The 19,639-nt window shown below is 39.0% G+C and overlaps 1 protein-coding gene across 4 annotated transcripts in view; it reads right to left on the reverse strand.

Annotated features, from left to right (window-relative positions):
• Positions 1–1,448: 1,448 nt before the first annotated feature.
• Drat (Death resistor Adh domain containing target) overlaps positions 1,449–19,639 on the reverse strand; it is a 90,926-nt gene continuing 72,735 nt past the window's right edge. For all 4 annotated transcript variants that reach the window (XM_067107912.1, XM_067107913.1, XM_067107910.1 and 1 more), the window contains one exon: positions 1,449–4,604. In XM_067107912.1, coding sequence (XP_066964013.1) covers positions 4,473–4,604 — 132 coding nt within the window. In that variant the 3' untranslated portion in view covers positions 1,449–4,472. The remainder of the gene's footprint in view (positions 4,605–19,639) is intronic.

Here is a 19,639-nt window from a genome sequence, read left to right on the forward strand (position 1 = left end):
CAGGCTTGCCAGCAGATGGATTCTGGATACTTCAAGGGATTCCTTTCGAAGTTTTTGTCACATGACGTTTCGACCAGCATGTTGTCACTTTCGAGGCGGGTAATACTGATTCTGGAGAGGGTATGAGTGAAGGTATGTGTTGCAGTCGAGAGAAATGCTGAATTCTTATTGGTTGCTAGTCGTCCCCAAGTGAAGCCTTGTCCCAGTCACCAATGATCGTACCCTTTCACGTGTGTGAGAGTTGGACAAAGCGCAGGGGTGGAGGTAGTGATGCTGCCATTACCACTACCTCCACCCCTGCCCATCCTCCAACACTCATATATTGGAAAGGGTGCCACCATTGGTGTCTGGGAAAGGCTTCTAGTCATGGACAATAATCCTGTGGCAACCAATAAGAATTCAGCACAGCTCTCGACCACAACGCTGGCCCACTATATACCTTCTGTCGCACCCCTTGTCTCCAGAATCATCTCACTTGTCTCGAAAATGACCAACGGGCTGGTTAAAATGTTGTACTACAAAAGAAACTGAAAGAATACCTTGAAGTATCCACAATCCATCAGCTTGCAAGTCTGTGGATTTACCCTATTGTATTACATTATAATACCAGCACTTTTATAGAGAATAATACTGCTGTATAAACATTGTTTATATATTTCTCTTTGCCAAAATATGAACATTGGTTAGTTGTTGACCAATATTAACCTATTGGAGAAGCAATTCATAAAGAAAATTGAGAAGACTCAATAGAAGATTAATTCATGTGATGCAACCATCCTCTTAACAAGACATTTATTATTATGAGCAATAATTATGGGTATGATCCTGATGTGAGGTAAAAATTTATTTTTATTACACACTACAGTATTATTGATCATTAAGAGAACTTCATTCTGTTTTCCTTTGAAGATAACTACATTTTTCTTATTTTAATTTGTAAATGTATTTGAGAAAAGATGTGAGAAGAGCATATAAACAGAAAGTAGTTGTAGTCTTAGGTGAATAAACATAACTGGTGTTATGCTATATTTATTCATTTAGTTCAATCATTTACCCATTATTATTTTTATTATTTTGTTCATACAATACTGGGATACAAACACTTTGGCTTTCACATATAGAGTATCTGTCTACACATGCACTGGACTGACTATGTACTGACTAAACAAGGAAAGTGCCAAGGTGGAGATGGGAGAGAGGGGTCACCTAGTCTCACCCAAATGCTCTACCCATTGTTCCTTCGAAGGGCTGTGACACAGAGTACATGCGTCTCTTGTGTTCTGTATTTCTACCATGTGCTGAATGGCTATGGTTTGTATACTTAGGAAAATGCAAATTACTTTGAAGATCTGGCAAATTATTATTCTTGTCAAGGATCTCTGCACTCATAAGGCACCAGACAGCTGGAGTTATTGCATGTGTTGTATAGGATTTACCATAAAACTGTATTAATTTTGAATTTTATTAATTGACTGCTTACAGTAGTCATAATACAGTACATAATACTATTCTAGTTTTAAATATACTCACATATAGCAGCTATACAATTCAACAGTGTTTACATCAGCAGCCATACAAGAAAGATAGTTATATACAGATCTTATCCTAAGGCAAATAAAAATTTCTAACAAATCAGTAAAATAGAAATTTCCTTGGATAAGTTTGCCATTAAATAAGTGTTCTTTGATAATATAATTTATGCTTTTATACAGATTTGATACATTTCATATTCAGTTAATTTCACTGGATGTAATTTTACATACAGACCTAGGCAAGTGATTGGTATATATACAAGAAAATTATGTAAAAAAATAAGTTCTATGTGGGGTGTATAAGGTATAACTATACATTGCTTACATTTTCATCTGTATTGTATCTACACCCACAAAATTATGGTAAAACCATCTCTTAAAATAAAAAAAATATTCACAATCATCTGTGATAACCAGCTTCACTATGATAACAATGAATACGAATTTATTTGATAGCTTGCTATCGAAAACACGAACCTGAAATTAAGAGTCATTGTTTTAAGAGCTATCTTGCCTGCAATCAAATTGTTTTCCTCATTGCTATAACCAATGCAGTGTGAAAAAATTTGAAAAAGTAGCCATCAATACATTCGTATTGAAAATGTTCTTGCGAACCTGTTGACACCTAAAAAACTAGACATATTTACTCCTCTATTTTTGCTTTCACAAATAAAGCTTCAGAAAAGTAACAGGAATGACTGAAACAAATGAAATCACGTATTTGCTAATACATACTTTAAGCTTGAAGACTGACCAATTGTAAGGATACTAGCACAGATCACACAGTTAAAACAAAAGTACAAGTACTGTACACATTACTTGGGAAAGACTTTTTACACATACTTAAAAGTAACTAATATTCAAGTTTCATACTTAAGAGTATTTTATGATTCCTGGAAAAATTATAAATTAATAGTGCTTCATTTAATGTCACCTTTTTCTTAAAATGTAATTCCCAGTCATGAAATGTGTTACTTAGGTATCTTATCTGAAATTATATTGTAACTAGAAAAAAAATGTTTGGTTTGATTTTGCCATCTGTTAGTCCAGCTCTATCTGAAAATTATTTTTAAACAAATGTTTTATGAAGTGAAACTGGTAATTACGTCCTGATCATATCACCAGTGATCTGAAAGTACTCCATAAGCTTGGTTTATTAGATAAAATATATACCATGTTGAGAATGTATACATTTGTATCAAATGAACAAACTGTCAGTTCAGGATATCTGCAGAATCCTGTTATTGAGATAGAAGGTTCTTTGTAATTAGAGAGCATTACCATATGTGGATCTGCCTATGGTGTATAGATTCACTAGAAATCTTCCTCTCCACTGACACTGTCAATCTTGAGGAAGAATATGGTGTGTCACCAGACTTTCCTGGGTTTCTATAAATTGGAAGTTTGTTGATTTGATATTCACATACATACACATTTTCGCATTACGCTATCTTGCAGTGTCCCTGAACATAAGAAATAGCAAAATTGCTCTTAGGAAAACACTTGAAACTTTATGCAGTATCAGGTGACTTCATAAATAAGTAATTTATGTATGTATAATACATTTTCACTTATGAATGAGGTGTATATATGTATGTATATGGTGTTTATAATGTTGTGTACACTGTGCACAAATCTGAAAGTGATAGTCCTCATAATTCCACAAAGTTCATAAGTGACATTATTAAATACCTTTCACCATTTTGTGGTATAAAAATTGGCTCCTGGGATGCATGAGGTAAGCAAGTCAAACTAACACTGCATTTTTTTTTATTTTAAGGCAGCAGTGACTTAAGCAACTCTACATTATAATGAGTGTCTTTAACATCACACATACTCCATTTCACAACAGTCAATTACAACAGTACAGTACATTTATAAAATGCATCTTTTGGGAAGCATGATGGAAACTGAATTATGATGGCTGATGTCTGAACACAATGAAGTAGATATCAGTAGAAATACATACAGGTACAATATACATTTAAAGGGTTTAAAATGCATTTTAAGATTTAATTTTTCAGTATTGTAATCCATGCAACAGTTATTGAGGCCATTAATATGAGATTTGACTTTGTCAAGAATCTGGTGTACACAGATACTGAGTTTTCTAAGATGTTCTTAGTATATCGGTTATTTGTATTTCTGATGGTACATTATTTCTTATGATGAGGATGGTAGGAAATAATGAACAGCACTGTGTTTGGTACTCTGATCATATTTATAGTGCCTAAATATCACAGTCTTTGAAATTAATAAATAGTACAAAATGTGGAACTGTTGCATAATATTTACTTCATGTGGTTGGACAGTTATATCAAAATCCAAAAATTTGTGGTTGCTTTACCCTAACAGCCTTAAAGATTGTAGAATTGTGCTGAAATTTAGCAATTATGATGTATGATTGCACATGACTTAAAGCACTGAAATAACCTTATTGAAATAAAAAAAAATTGCATTACACCCAGTGTCATTATCAATAGTTTAAAGAAAATCATATGACTATTACTGACATCTGTTCACAGTGCAATTCCCACAGTCCCTTAGAACATTCTGCAATGTTGCCATGGCACACATGTGCAAATGAATACTGTTGCCCACAATCACATTTTTTAGAGCAATGCATAATTGCAGTATATTCTATAATTAAGTACTTCACAGACACTAGATAACAACAGGGCCAACGATATTATATAAACTGATTGTAGCTTTTCTCTTGATTAAATCTTGGTTTATGTTGTAACCAAGAAAAGCACTTCTCTTCAGTCCTAGCTGAGTATGATTATGGAAGTGTTTAAATGCACATATACACAAACAGTATTTATATTCAGAGCAGATGTATAGACATAACAGGCACCCCAAGCTTTTATGCAAAATTAGGAAAATGCCCAGAAAAATTGTCAAATGGTTTTTTGCACACTTGAAATACTTTCAAATCTTCTACTCTTCAGTTTCTTCATCTTCTTCTGGGAATTCAAGAATAGCCCTGCCAGATATCAATCCTCGGCCAATTTTGGCTAATGCTTCATTGGCCCGATCTGCTGAGAAAACTGTGTGTGGTGGTGGTTCAATCTGAAAATAAGGAAAGAGAACAGTAAGACATTATCATATTTCCTTAACCATTTCATTATTCCAAATATCCTTATTCTTCTTAATGTACTGAATATTCATTCTATTCTCCTAAAATAATCTTTGCCTTCCACCTGCATCTTAACCACTCATCTGTTTTGTGTGTGTATATCTCTCTTCCTAGCTTGTCATTCTTGACAGTAAATTTGGAGAAATGATGTTGAAGGTAAGGATGATCAACCAAGTTCATTTATACTCGTGCCAGAATGCATGTGTCTCCCAAGGCTCAACTGAGTTTCTCAGGTTTTTCAGAGAAACCCAGAGTTACCTTTGGGAGATATGTGCTTTCTGGCAGAAGTATAAAACACAGAACTTGGTTGATCATCCATTACAGGTACTTTCTCAATTATTTCTCAAAATTTACTACAACGAATAACTGTGGTTTTCAGCATTAACTTTGACAACAACTTATCAAGCCTTTGTTCCTCATGCTATAAGGGGAACTTCCCCTTTTTATATGGAGTCCTTGAAAATTTCAGTAAAATGGAAACCTCTCAACATTATACCTGAAGGAAAAAGCTTCCCAATAAACTTGCACCTGATGTTAATGAGGCATCCTAGGTTCACAAATTTGAAAGTTTTCTAGTTCTCAAAGTCCATTACTTGTTTACCAGTGTGATGGTTTGTCCAGTGTTTCAGGCTCATTTAAATTAAAGGAACTCTACCACATGGGTATTTAAACGACTTGCTAATTCTTGTCTTCATGAACAGTTGTGTGAAGATATGATGGCTATTATCATCCTAAACTAATCTGTTAACCCCATCTTCAAGCTTCTTCCATAGGTAAATGAAGTGCACACAACCAGACCAAGGATAGGCAGGCTCTTGATATGTCTACTCAATTTCTAGGTATGCAGACTTGCCCAGGAATTATAAAGGAGTCTTTCTAGGACATCTAGCATTACTAAGTAAAGAAGCTAGGAAGAGGATGCAGGTTTAGGTCATGGGTGTTGCAACTAAGACTTGAAAGTAACAGCGACAGAAGGGTCACAGAAGAATCTGTCATGCGCACTAGTGCAGCAAGGACAACTCCATCACAGACAGTCAAGAATTCCTGGCAGATGAGAATGGCTTAAATACATTTTTAGACCATTGGGTGTGGAGAAAAACTGTTCAAAAGGTTTGTTAAGGTAGCAAAATTTAGTTGGAAGTAGCAAAATTTAGTCGGAAATAGTCTCGGTACAGACTGACAGATTTTATTAACATTGGTCCCTGATGTTCATCAAACAGCAATGGGGTACTTCCAGGTCTAGCTGCTTGAAAAATGGATGCCTTCTTGCATTTTTGTGACATTTTTGGTGCACCTCTTCCTTCATTCTCCCTGATGACTGGGGGCTGATCAAGGTACTGGCATCCAGATGATATTAACCTTTAACGCTGAAGCCCTATTTACAAAAAAACGTCTCCCGTATGCCGGCGTTCGGTGAGTTAAGCGCCCAGCGGAAAAAGTTTTTTCAAAAAATCACAGCACACTTAGTTTTTAAGATTAAGAGTTCATTTTTGGCTCATTTTTTTGTCATTGCCTGAAGTTTAGTATGCAACCATCAGAAATGAAAAAATATCATTATCATATATAAATATTGGAAATATATGACAGCAAAAAAAAAAAAACTCGTATATAATTGTATACAAATCGCTGTAAGCAAAACGGTTAAAGCTAATGAGTTAATTTTTTTAGTTGTATTGTACACTAAATTGCGATGATTTTGGTATATAACAAATGTTAAAACGATCAAAGCAACACAGAAAAATATTATCACAAAATGATGCATGAATTAACGAGCGGACGTAAAATTTTTTCAAAATTCACCATAAATCGAAATATTGTGCTAGAGACTTCCCGTTTGTTGAAAAATGAAGCTAATTGATTGAATATTACTAGACTGTAAGTGTTTTAGCTTACAATTGCAGTTTTCGACCATTTCGGTCGAAAGTTAAAAATTGACCGAAAGTCGAATTTTTTCTATTTATCGTGATTTATATGGAAATATTTCAAAACTGGTAAAAGCTACAACGATGAGTTATTTTTTGTTGTATTGTACATGAAATTGTGCACATTTTCATATATAAAACTTTATGTAACGACTAATTTAAAGCGGTGCAAATATTACGACAACGAGACGAAAGAATTTCTGAGATGTTCGGCCGAGTTACCGCGCAGACGTAAGGAAAATTTTTTTTTTTTTAATTTACCCTAAATCGAAATATTGTGCTAGAGACTTCCAATTTATTGCAAAATGAATTTAAACGATTGAATATTACTAGAATGTAAGAGTTTTAGCTTACAATTGCGTTTTTTTACCATTTCGGTCGAGTTAAAGTTGACCGAAGCTTGAAATTTTGGCAGTTATCGTGATTTATGTGAAAATATTTCAAAACTGATAAAAGCTACAACCATGAGGCTATTTTCTGTTGTATTCTACATGAAATTGCGCACATTTTTCATATATAAAAGTTTATGTAACGACTAATGTAAAACGATGCAAACATTACGACAACATGACGAAAGAATTTCTGAGATGTTCGCCGAGTTACGTAGCGCAGACGTAAGGAAAAATTTTTTTTTTCAGAAATTCACCATAAATCGAAATATTGTGCTAGAGACTTCCAGTTTGTTGCAAAATGAAGGTACACGATTGAATATTACTAGAATGTAAGAGTTTTTAGCTTATAATTGCGTTTTTACCATTTCGGTCGAGTTAAAGTTGACCGAAGCTTGAAATTTTGGCAGTTATCGTGATTTATATGAAAATATTTCAAAACTGATAAAGCTACAACCATGAGTTATTTTCTGTTGTATTCTACATGAAATTGCGCACATTTCCATATATAAAACTTTATGTAACGACTAATATAAAACAGTGCAAACATTACGACAACGCGGCGAAAGAATTTCTGGCGCGGACGTAAGGAAAAAGTTTTTTTAAAAATTCACCATAAATCGAAATATTGTGCTAGTGACTTCCAATTGGTTGCAAAATGAAGGTAAATGATTGAATATTACTAGATCGTAAGAGTTTTAGCTTAAAACTGCGTTTTTTGACCATTCCGGTTGAGTCAAAGTTGACCGAAGGTTGAAATTTTGGCAGTTATCGTGGTTTATATGAAAATATTTCCAAACTGATAAAAGCTACAACCATGGGTTGTATTTTGCTGTATTGTACATGAAATTGCGCACATTTTCATATATAAAACTTTATGAAACGGCTAATATAGAACAGTGCAAAAATTACGACAAAATGACGAAAAGAATTTATGAAATTTTTCGGGCTGAGTTACCATACGTGCGTAAGAAAAAGTTTTTTCAAAATGCACCATAAATCGAAATATTGTTACAGAGACTTCCAATTTGTTGCAAAATGAAGGTACATGATTGAATATTACTAGAATGTAAGAGTTTTAGCTTACAATTGCGTTTTTCGACCATTTTGGTCGAGTCAAAGTTGACTGAAGGTTGAAATTTTTTGTAGTCGACGTACGGTACGTCCACTCGACACCCAACAGACAATTTTAGTCGACGTATGATACGTCCAATAGGCGTTTAAGGTTTAAGTTAATTGTGGTCAGGTCACTGCTCCCCAGTAATATGGGTAGCTGTTCTCTTGGTACCCTTAATAGCTTCACAAGAGATTTTCCCTCCCATGCACCTTCTATTACACGACAAAAACATTCAGGCACAGAAGTGTTTAATGGGGTAACTTCTGCAAGTACAGTAAGCAGTCTCTGGGTAACAGCAGCTCCAACTTAGGGCATTCCAAACTTACATCACTTTTTCATTTCAAATATATTCATAAAAAAATTGGTTCCAGGTTACGGCTGATGTTCCAAAGTTACGGTGCCATAACGAGGATTCTGAGTGGTGTAGCTGTAGGCGCTATAAGGTGAGAAAACCAGTTTAGGTCTCTCTCTCTCTCTCTCTCTCTCTCAGAACAAACCCTTGGTGTTAACTTAAGGGGATTTTGCTCAAGCACTTAGCTGGAATCAGGTTAGTAATAGCACAAGGTTTTGGTAGCAATGGGAAAGAGGTGGGTAGAGCCCGACCTGGTTTCCCCCTAGCAGATGCTGTGAGCTTCAGTTCTCTCTTAACCACCTTCCAAGCAAGACAAGCACTGTCTTTTTCACTAAGAAGCCTGTTGTTTTTAGCACTTCCTGCCCATTTTACACCTTGGCGTCCTGTTTTTCATTCTCTTTTTTTGTGTGTGTGTGTTTCTGTTATAATGTTCTATCTGCATGTTTTTTGCATTCCCAGAAAATGCAAACCCATGAATCATCTAAGCAATCCAAGCCTCAGAGAAGATGCCCGGGTGTTGGTAACAACCCATGCTCTCATTATTTAGCCGACTTGGATAAGACCCACATACCACTTGAAGCAGATGCAGATCTAGTGATTGTAATGTAAGTACAGGCAATCCCCGGTTATCGGCGGGTTTGGTTATCAGTGATCCAATTTTACGCGGCTTGTCTAGTAATGAAAATGGGCAATTTTCAGTGTCAAAAATCGCTGATTTCTGCTTGTTGGGGCCGATAATCAGGTATTGGTGCCGATACATACCTAAAGAGGTGCCGATAACCGAAAATTGGCAATTTTCGGCACTTATCGCCAAACATCGCTGAAAAAGCAGCGATTTTTGCCTATCGTCACGCCATCAGAACAGAACCCCCACCAATAATGGGGACTGCCCTTATCCCCAGTTATGAGTGTTGTAATTGGTCTCCAGAGCAATGGAGGATAACCAAAAATCGCTGATAATTATGTAAAAAAAATGGCATTTACGATGTTGTCAGCGCCAATAAACTGGTTTGGGAGATCTTGTAATTGATGTAGCTGCCTTTGTTCTTTTGGGAAGGGAAGCTTCCCCCATCTCCCATGAGGGAGGAAGCAGCTCCCCATTGTAGTCTTATCAGGCATGGATGTGCAGAAGCTTTCCAAGTGTTGGGCGTCACTAGGCCTTCCAGGGGTACCCTCCTTTAGGGGACTACTGTCTTCATGTCTTCTCACACCCCAGTGTCTACCACCATGATAGTTTCCAGTGCTACAATTTTTGTGAGTTCTTCCCACATTTCTACGGCTGTCTTCCCTCGTCCTACGCTGTCCCATCGTTGGCCATGTCACTTCCATTGGCTTCCATTCCTGGGCCTTCTATGTCTGCTGCTTCCGACTCTATTGTTCAAGCTCTGTTCGATAGACTTGAAGGTGCTCCTCCGAAGAAGTACGGCACACTGAGTTGATGAAATCAAAGAGAGATATTGTAGATCTTCCTTGTCATCTGTTCGTTCCATCCCTATCAGATGTTGCAAGAAGAAAGATTCACAACACCTCCAAGCAAGAAGATTCACAGGCCCTCTCTGGATTCATGCTATCCTTCTCCCGTAGCCATTCATCATTCGTCTAGACACAACTGTTTCGAACCTGTTCCTGTTTCATCATCTAGAGCTACCCCGAACTTTCTTGCTTCGCACAGCCATGCGCCTGTCAAGTCACACAACCGTGTCTCTTTTGCTTTAGCCGACAAACATCGCCCAGTTACTGACTCCCATGAGGCAGCACACATGTTGAGAGAAGTCTCCTCTAAGAACCACAAATCTGCAGATCGGACTTTTCCACAAGTCGTCACAGTTATCTCGTCTCCTTCTACTCATCCTGCTCAAGGAATGAGTGTCATTACCACAGCTGTGAAGAAGGATGACAAGGCTCTCATAAAGAAGTCAATGTTGAGGGAATGTTCTTGGGATGGGGACCACTCTCATCTCATAGTCCAAATTCTCGCTCGCGAGGCTGTGACCGTTCTCCGTGTAAGAAGAGCCCTACATGGTCACACAACCATCCACAGCTGTCACCTCCTCATCCTAATATGCACTTCCACTCTCATGGAAGGGACCGTGATCCATATCTTGCTCACTCAGCCATGACCGCTCTCCATGTAACGGGAGCCGTACATGGGCGCATAACCAACCGCGGCCTTCATCTCCTTGTCGTAATACACACTCCCATTCTCGCGGACGGGATCGTGATCAAAACAGGGCACCTTCTCGTTCTGCAGAACTTTATGCTCCCAAGGTCTTAGGCCCTAAGTGAGCTTATTGCCTCCAATTCAGTTGACAAGACGGATCGAGAACCTGTGCCCCCTAGATGCAGACAACCAGTTTGGCTGAAGAGACTGTGACTACCACTTCAGACAGATTTTTCTTCAGGTCTAGAAGCACTGGTTGGGCCCAAGAAAGAAATGAAAGCATCTTGGGGTTGCCATGCTCTAATTATGCTGGCTGCATTCTCAACCAGGTTAATTCTCTTGTCTCTGGACAGGACAATTCACTTTGATCTAGTGGGTCTTTTAAGTTGCTCCCTCCAACATTCCCACCACATCGATGTTTCTGCATTACAAGCAAGACAAGTGGATCCAGACCTGGTTCGATTAGGCCCAGGTCTATCAGTAGACCAATTTAAGGCGGAGGGCACCTTCTTCACACACCAAGAGTAGGCTATAACGGAGATAACCGCTTCTACAGCGTTTTAGGCCGTTTCATGGCTTGACCTATGGTCAACAAGAGTGGGCAAGATATCTTCTGCTTCCATAGTTAGTGACAGTGAGGAGAGTGCCACGTTCCTTAGGCTGTTGCTGTCTGGTGGCAAGACTACAGCTGTATTTCATACTTGGCTCACTTAAGAGCAAGTATGTGGGCCAATTGGTTACTGAAAAGGAGAGATTCTGCCCTCTCTAAGGTCTCCAGATTTGTTGGCATGGATTCCAACTTGGCATTGAGAAATGGAAATATTCTAAGTTCCTCAATTCTCTTTCCTAAGGACCAGGTTGACACATCACTTGACAGACGGAGAGTAGACAATGAACTTCTTGTGCACCAAGCCGTCTCTAAATTGTTTGGTTCTTCTCATGCTAACATAGCTAAGCCCAGACTTCAGGCTACGTACACTTTGCCTAAAAGACCTCAAAGCACGACGGGCCCTCATAGGGGCTGCCAATCTTTGCCTTCTCCAACTAAGAAAACTCCTCAGCAGCGTCCCTTTCAGCCCTGATCTTCCAGACCTAGGGAGGAGGCAGAGGCAGGGCTAGAGGAGGAATATGATAGGGGGGTCCACCACTCCCCACTTGCTGCAACACTCTTGGGACAGCCTGGACATTGACCTCTTCCCCCCCCCCCCCCTTTTTTTGCCAGATCCATCAAGTAATCAACAGAGTAATGACTTCTCAGAACCTCAGGATGACCCTAGTGGCTCCCTTGTGGCAACACAGTGGTACCCCAATCTTCTAGCTCTGCTGACCAAGGCACCAAGGGAGATTCCCCCACTGGCACAACCTTCTTTGCCAACCACACTTCAAGAGATTCCACCATTCGGTAGGGTCCCCATCTCTTCATGGCTGGAGACTATCCAGTATATCTGCGTGTGAAAGGCTTTTCTCGCAGAGCAGCAACAGAGATGTCTGGCTATCTCAGAAGATCATCTACAGCCATGTACCATGGAAAATGGGCCATCTACTGTTATTGGTATCGTTGACGGGGTTTCTCTCCAGTCGGAACTTTTATTCAACAAGTAGCGGACTTCCATCATATTCCTACGTAGGGAGAAGCTACTCTGTGTGTCAGCCATCAAGGGCTATAGAGCTGCTCTAGGATAAGTTCAGCATTTGAAAGGTGTAGACCTTTCCGCATCATGGGAAATATCTATACTTCTCAAAAGTTTTGAGCAGTCCTGTTCTGCGAGAGATCTTAAGCCTCCTAATTGGGATTTGACCATGGTACTTAGCAGCCTCACTCATGCTCCATATGGACCCTTACAGGGTTCACCAGGCAGAAATTTACCCTCAAAACAGTCTTCTTACTGGCCTTGCCTTCATCAGAGAGAGTAGGTGAACTTCATGGACACTTTTTAAAGTCAAATGCTCAGGGGGTTGGGGGTCCACAGCCTTCAAATTTGTCCCGGAATTCGTAGCTAAGACTCGAAATCCCTCAGTTCATGATGACAGATTTGAGTCATTCTCGATCCCCTCCCTTGGAGGTTTTGTTAGTAATGACCCAGACGAATTACTTTCATGTCCTGTCAGGGTACTGCGTAGCTATCTATAAAAAGGACTCGACATCTCCGACCCGAGCGTCGAGGACTTTTTTTTAGCACAGGCCAGAGCAAGAAAGAAAGTGTCCAAGTGTACCATCTCCTTTTGGCTACATGAAGTGATTAGACAAGCATACAGTACCTCTTCACATACAGATGCCAATACAGGCCAGAGCAAGAAAGAATTGTCCAAGAACACTATCTCCTTTAGGTTACATGAAGTAATTAGACAAGCATACAGTACCTCTTCACATACAGATGCCAATACAGTGTATGCAAGAGCCCATGATGTTAGGGGCCTTGGCCCTTCTATGGCTTTCAAAAAGAACTTGTCGGTTCATAGGATATTGAAGGCTGGTACATGGCTTTGCCAAACAACCTTCACATCCTTCTATCTGTGGGACGCTGCCCATAGGTCCTTGGATACTTTTTCCTTGGATACTTTTTCCCAGAGTACTGATGGCATCACATAATTTATGCCTTAACATACTGTAAGAAAAGGAGAGTTTGTTTTAGTGAGCTTAAAGATATTTAAAAGGGAAGCTGTCATAACGGCATTTTATGACCATTAATCATTTTTACGCTTCTTGACGTTATAAAAGGTAGAACCTATGGTAGGCCACCCTTACCTAGTTAACTTTATAGGTAGGAAAACAGAGTTATTTTCCCTCTCAGGCAACAAGTTCTGGAGTGGAGTGCAGGTCCCAAGGGTGATGTTTGCGAGAAGGGCAGGATTCCTAATAATTGTCTAGAGAGAACCACGCAACGTGCAGCAAGACTGCCGAAGAATGAAAGCATCTCACAAAGGTATACCCAGGATTCTTGTCAAAAGGTGTCAGTGTAAGAAAATGTTTGCTGAGGTAAAGGTGGAGTGTTGAGAATTGGTGATTTTGAGGATGCCTGGGAATGTAGGCTAAGGTAAACCAAGTCACGTGTCTGAGAAATTGGGTAAGTTGTTTGGTGGTAGCCTACCTTTGGAGAAACTTGATGTCTTTGATACTGCCTCAAGAGTTTTTTGAGTGGTGCTGTAATGTAATTTATTTTGTCTGGGGCCATCATTAGGTTAAGGCTGTTAATTTCAGTAGGTGGTACTGTGATCAGTGCTAGGTGTATATTTTACTAAGTGAATGCCATTTATTTTGTATACCTTTGGTTAAGTATATCTTAGTTTAACCAGACCACTGAGCTGATTAACAGCTCTCCTAGGGCTGGCCCGAAGGATTAGACTTATTTTACGTGGCTAAAAACCAATTGGTTACCTAGCAACAGGACTTACAGCTTATTGTGGAATCCGAACCACATTATAGCGAGGAATGAATTTCTATCACCAGAAATAAATTCCTTTAATAATTCATTAGCCGGCCGGAGACTTGAACTCAGGCCTAGCGAGTGCTAGCTGACAACTCTACCAACTCGCCCAATGAGGAACTAATGTATACCTTTGTTGACAGTAAAGGTGTTCTTAGCAAATGTAAGCCTGTTTCTTTTGTTACCCACAAAGCAGTATCAAGGGGTAATAGTATAAACCTACATGGCAAAACAGAACCCACCCACACCTCCTTATAACCCGCTACTGTACATTCAAATGCATGTGGTATAACTTTTTTTTTTCGTTGCTGTTGGTGTGTTACAAACACCACAGCTGGTGGCAGCCTACCCAAAAGTGTATTAAAGTAAATATAAAAAGGAGTAAGTTGTAGAAGAGACTACCACACCTTAGAGTAGTCATAATAAAATAAAATTGTATATTTTTATGTGCTGCAGCCCGGGGCCCCCCCCTGCAACGGGACAGTTTGCATCTTACCCAAGATGTTGGTTATAAAAGTGAGAGTGAATGGGATGACTGGCCTCCTTCCTTTCTCTTTCTTTTTCTCCGCTTCTGGCAGGCAGCAGGGAGATTTGAACCATCATTTGCTGGAACTGTGAGCACCCATTCTATTTGTCATATTTGATTGTTCATACACAATACAAATTCTGTAGTAGAAGGAAGTCCCTACCTCTCTCTTACAAGGGGAGAGAGGAGCCGACAACAGAACAAGGTTGGTAACTAACGTAAGTTTTGTTGTCTCCGACAATTACAGGTTCTTTTCCTTCTTCCAAGACAATGTAGACGAGTTCCCATTGTTTCTTAGCCTGGATTCTGGCTGTTGAGTAACCCTTCGCTTAACAGATCAGAGGCATATGACTCCTTCCTATGCTCTAACAATTGGCCAGGAAGTGAGCCCAGGTGAGCCAAACCACCAGTCTGTTCTAAAGCTTACTTTATCCTCCGACCAAAAGTAATTCTTGCCTTACGTTAAGACCAAGGGTTGGTTATGTATATGAACAAATGGCAAATTTTTATCAATTTGTATTTTTCATAACTAACAAACCTGAGGTCTTCACATACATGGCCCACCTCAAGCCACCCTGAAAACAGTTACCTTGGTTGGAAGAAAACTGAAGAGTCACACAGCATTTGCTAGGGGGAAACCAGGTTGGGCTCTGCCCACCTCTTTCCCCACTGGCAATCTCCCATTGCCACCAAAACCTTGTGTTATTAATAACTGGACTCCAGCTAATCGTTTGAGAATATCCCCTTACATATATTTTGTGTTGGCTAGTAAACATTTCAATCTCAAGTTGGCAACCAACATTTTTCTTTTTATATGTTCATCAGTAGGTATCTGTAATTTGTGATGATGAAGTGTGTTAATATCTTAGGGTTGTTCAATGATGAGGTCTTGCCTTACTTGTTACAGTTAACAAGGCCATCTGCTTTCTACCAGGTGTCTGTATACAGTGCCACCTCAACTTAATAGAGCTGGGTGATCCGTCCCTTCCAGTAAGTAATGAAATCACTAAGTAACGAAGACTGACACTTAACTACACAATAGGGTACCCCAGGGCTAGCTCTCATACCTTATAATCTGGCACAATTCCATATAAAGTATCTAATAGCCTATCCTAACTGGTATTTAGTAATTATCATTTAATTTGAAAGTATTGATTTAACTATCATTCGAATTCAGAGATATAGGTTATCTGCAAAATAAATAACTTCTATGTGTATGTATCTATCCCTACTTTTGCTTACAAGATATGTACTGTATACAAAATCCTTACAATATAAATAAATCATAAACATTGTTTCTTTTTTTAAGATAATTACCCCAGATTTCTTCATAATAAAAAACTGACAGAGAGAGAGAGAAGGCATGAAAGGTAAGTAAACACATTGTACGTGCATAGTTTATCCTAATTACATAGTGGTAAATTGTGTAATACACAAACTGAAAAATGTATAACACTGCACTCATGTACTGCATTACTGTGCTTACAGCACCATTCTGTATTAAATAATGCCAATAAGAATAATGTATAAGAATAATTTGTGTCAGAGTCAGTTTTTTTTTTAATTTATATGAATAGTTGTTTTTCATGAATAAACACTTAAAAATGATCAAAGTTTTTTATTTTCATTTTTATACAGTACCTTAGCTCTGATAAGATTGTTATAGCTCATTTCCAGTTTATGATTACAATATCCCTGTTCAGAGATATTGATCTAATTTTGCACACTTCCAGTTTGATTGCAAGATCCCTGTTCAGAGGTTTTAACCAAATTTTGCATTCCTAATTTTTACAAAAAAATGTATTCAAATACAGAATGTTGATAATTTATTCAGTGCTACAATTTAACTCTAGGAATTGTACTCTTACAGTGCTAGCAGCTTTTATTACCATGACATTCTCCTCGTTTTCATGTTATCTTTTGGGGTGTTATTTGTTTATCAGCATATCACGCAAGCACTATAAATATATATATATATATATCAGACTAAAAAGACTGGAGATGGTAAAGTTATTGTCAGGGATTTTATAGGTTCCTAAAATTAGTAAACCTTCTTAGCCAGGATAGACCTACTCCTCCAGTCCATGCTTAGTGTTATGAAGATACAGTAAACCCCCTGTATTCGCGTTCTCACGATTTGCGGACTCACCAATTCGCGGGTTTTTCTGTGGAACCTATCTAAAATTAATTCGCGGGAAAACTCATGTATTCACGGGTTTTTCTGTGGAACATATCTATAAAAATATTCGTGGGAACCTGCCTATTCGCGGATGCAGATTTTGTCTTTTTCGTATAGCAATATTCTGTATTTTCATATTTATTGTATAAGAACATTAAATAATCAAGTACATTAATAATAATAGTACAGTACATATAATAGTAACATAAATTAAATATTATGTAATAGTACACTGGGTACCTGTAATAATAAATAATAAAGTTAAATCATATGGGTAGTAACTGGTGATGAATGTTGATTGCTGTAGATGATGATGAATTAGCTGTGCAGTACGATGAATGATGGGAGGCGCTGTCATGTTAAGGTATTTGAACATGGCAACGAAGGTGGTATGGTAGGGCTGCATGAGTATTTTACCTTGTTCATGCTCAATGCAGGTGACCACAATTAATGTCATGCTGTAATGGGCTGCTACTTCTCCGTGACTTGTGCCCTCTCTTAACATAACAATCATGTCTACTTTCTTCTCATCAGTCATTAATTATAGGCTATTTGCCAGAGGCCTTAGAAGAAGCAGAGCATTCAGAGGACATCTTAATGCACGATTTCAAAAAATATTCTTAGTCCATAGTACTGTACACGCAAAACAAACAAACGAGAGATAGCAATGAAACGAGTTATATTGGGTCATTTGCCGATAATTTGCCACTATGGTATATGCATGGTACTACTGTATTGCGCGTACATATACTAACATTGATATTCTGCACATACAGTACAGTACTGTACATTTTATTAAATGTTTTGTTGTAGGATGATTTTTAAATATTACATACAAAAAGTGTTTTAGGATGATGCATAGTACAATACTACAGGTAGTACGTAGAGCATATCTAAAATATGTAAGACAACAGGAATAGCAGGGTACGTATGTTTACATCTGCGATATGTAGCATTTTCATGTACGTACTACTGTAAGTACATTTTGTATGATAAAAACGATTTACTAACTTTCAAATATTACAGTACTGTACTATAATAATGTAAACACAGCAAAATTTCAATAACATATATTTGTTTTTCTTAAAAGTGCTTCACCCAAGCCACCTCTCCACAAATATAAAGAACTCGCTGTGTACCCAGGACCAATGATACTTGACCCACTATTGGCTGTCATCTGCAACGCAGCCAATCCAGAAGCGCCATTCATTTTCCTTGGCACTCATTGGCTGTTCACTTGGCGCTGATTGGCTGAATAGTCGTGACCAACTTGTGAACATGGAATTCTGGGAGACCACATCCACGGCATCCTTCTCAGTTCATGCGTAGTTCGCAGCATCTTCTTACCGTGTGAAATCGCGCATCTTTGTGTTTGGTTTCTTAATCTGTGTGCATCAGCAATATTCGGCCCTAAAATGCCTCCTGAAAAACGCCCTTCTCCTTCTAAGACTTCTGGCAAAGAGTCTAAAAGAAAGAAGACTTATGAAACTCAAGGAGAAGGTGAAAGTTCTTCACATGTTAAGGAAGGGCAAAAGTTTTGCCGTGGTTGGCTACCATTTTAATGTTAATGAGAGCACAGTGAGATATATCAAGAAGAAAGAGGCAGAGATACGAAAGTCTGGTAGTATGAGCTACTTTAGTAGTGCAAAGACAGTTGCAACAGTGCAGGATAAAACAATCATGAAGATGAAATCTGCTCTGGCATTCTGGATAAAGGACTGCCGTAAGAAGAACATGCCCCTCGACTCCAACATCATTCGTGAGAAAGCGCAACAACTCTACCAGCAGTTATCAATGCTACGGAAGGCGACGACATAGTACAGGCAGAGGAAGGTGCTGAAGAAGGGGAATTAGAATTCTTAAGCTTCAGTGAACCAGTGCCTACAGAAGCAGAAGAAGAAGAGGGGAAAGAGCCCCAAGCAGGACCATCATCAGCGCCTCAAGGTTTCCAGGCCAGCAAGGGGTGGTTCCACCAATTTCAAAAGCGGTTCGACCTAAAGTCTGTTACTTTGCATGGGGAATCAGCTTCTGCAGACATTGAAGCAGCCACAAAATATCCGAAGGCCTTCAAGAAAATCATCGAGGAGAAGGGCTACCATCCAGAACAGGTGTTCAGTATGGATGAGACTGGCCTGTTCTGGAAGAAGATGCCTTCCCGGACATACCTCATGAAGGACAAAGTTAAAGCCTCCGGATTCAAGGCCCAGAAGGATAGGGTTACCCTCATCATGTGTGAGAATGCGGCTGGTTTCATGCTTAAACCAGGTCTCATTTACAAGGCTGCAAACCCCAGGGCCCTCAAGAATAAGAACAAGGCTTTGCTTCCTGTGTTCTGGATGCATAACCCTAAGGCCTGGATCACCAAAGTCCTTACAGAGTACTGGTTCCATCAGAGCTTCATTCGTCAAGTTAGGCAATACCTGAACGACTTGGGCATGGAGTTCAAGGTGTTGCGGATTATGGATAACGCTGGTGGCCACCCTCTCGATTTTTATTACAAGGGAGTCCAGCTTGAGTTCCTCCCTCCCAACACCACTTCTCTCCTCCAGCCTATGGACCAGGGCGTGATCCGTGCCTTCAAGGCACTCTATACCGGGAACTCCCTCCAGCACCTTGTGAATGCAATGGACAATGACAGTGAATTTACGCTAAAAGAATACTGGTGTAAATTCACAATCACCACGTCTGACAATCATCAGCCAATCACTGAATGACATGAAGAAGGAGACCCTGAACGCGTGCTGGAATAAGTTGTGGCTGGAGTGTGTTCATGATTACAGGGGCTTCTCTCCTGAAGAAATTCAACATTAGGCCATTAATAAGGCTGTCCAGTTGGCGAGGATTCTAGGTGGAGAAGGCTTCGAGGACATCACCGAGGATGAAATCGGCACCCTCAC

The sequence above is a fragment of the Macrobrachium rosenbergii genome, chromosome 8 (genome assembly GCF_040412425.1).
Source record: "Macrobrachium rosenbergii isolate ZJJX-2024 chromosome 8, ASM4041242v1, whole genome shotgun sequence".
NCBI classification, from domain to species: Eukaryota; Metazoa; Arthropoda; class Malacostraca; order Decapoda; family Palaemonidae; genus Macrobrachium; species Macrobrachium rosenbergii.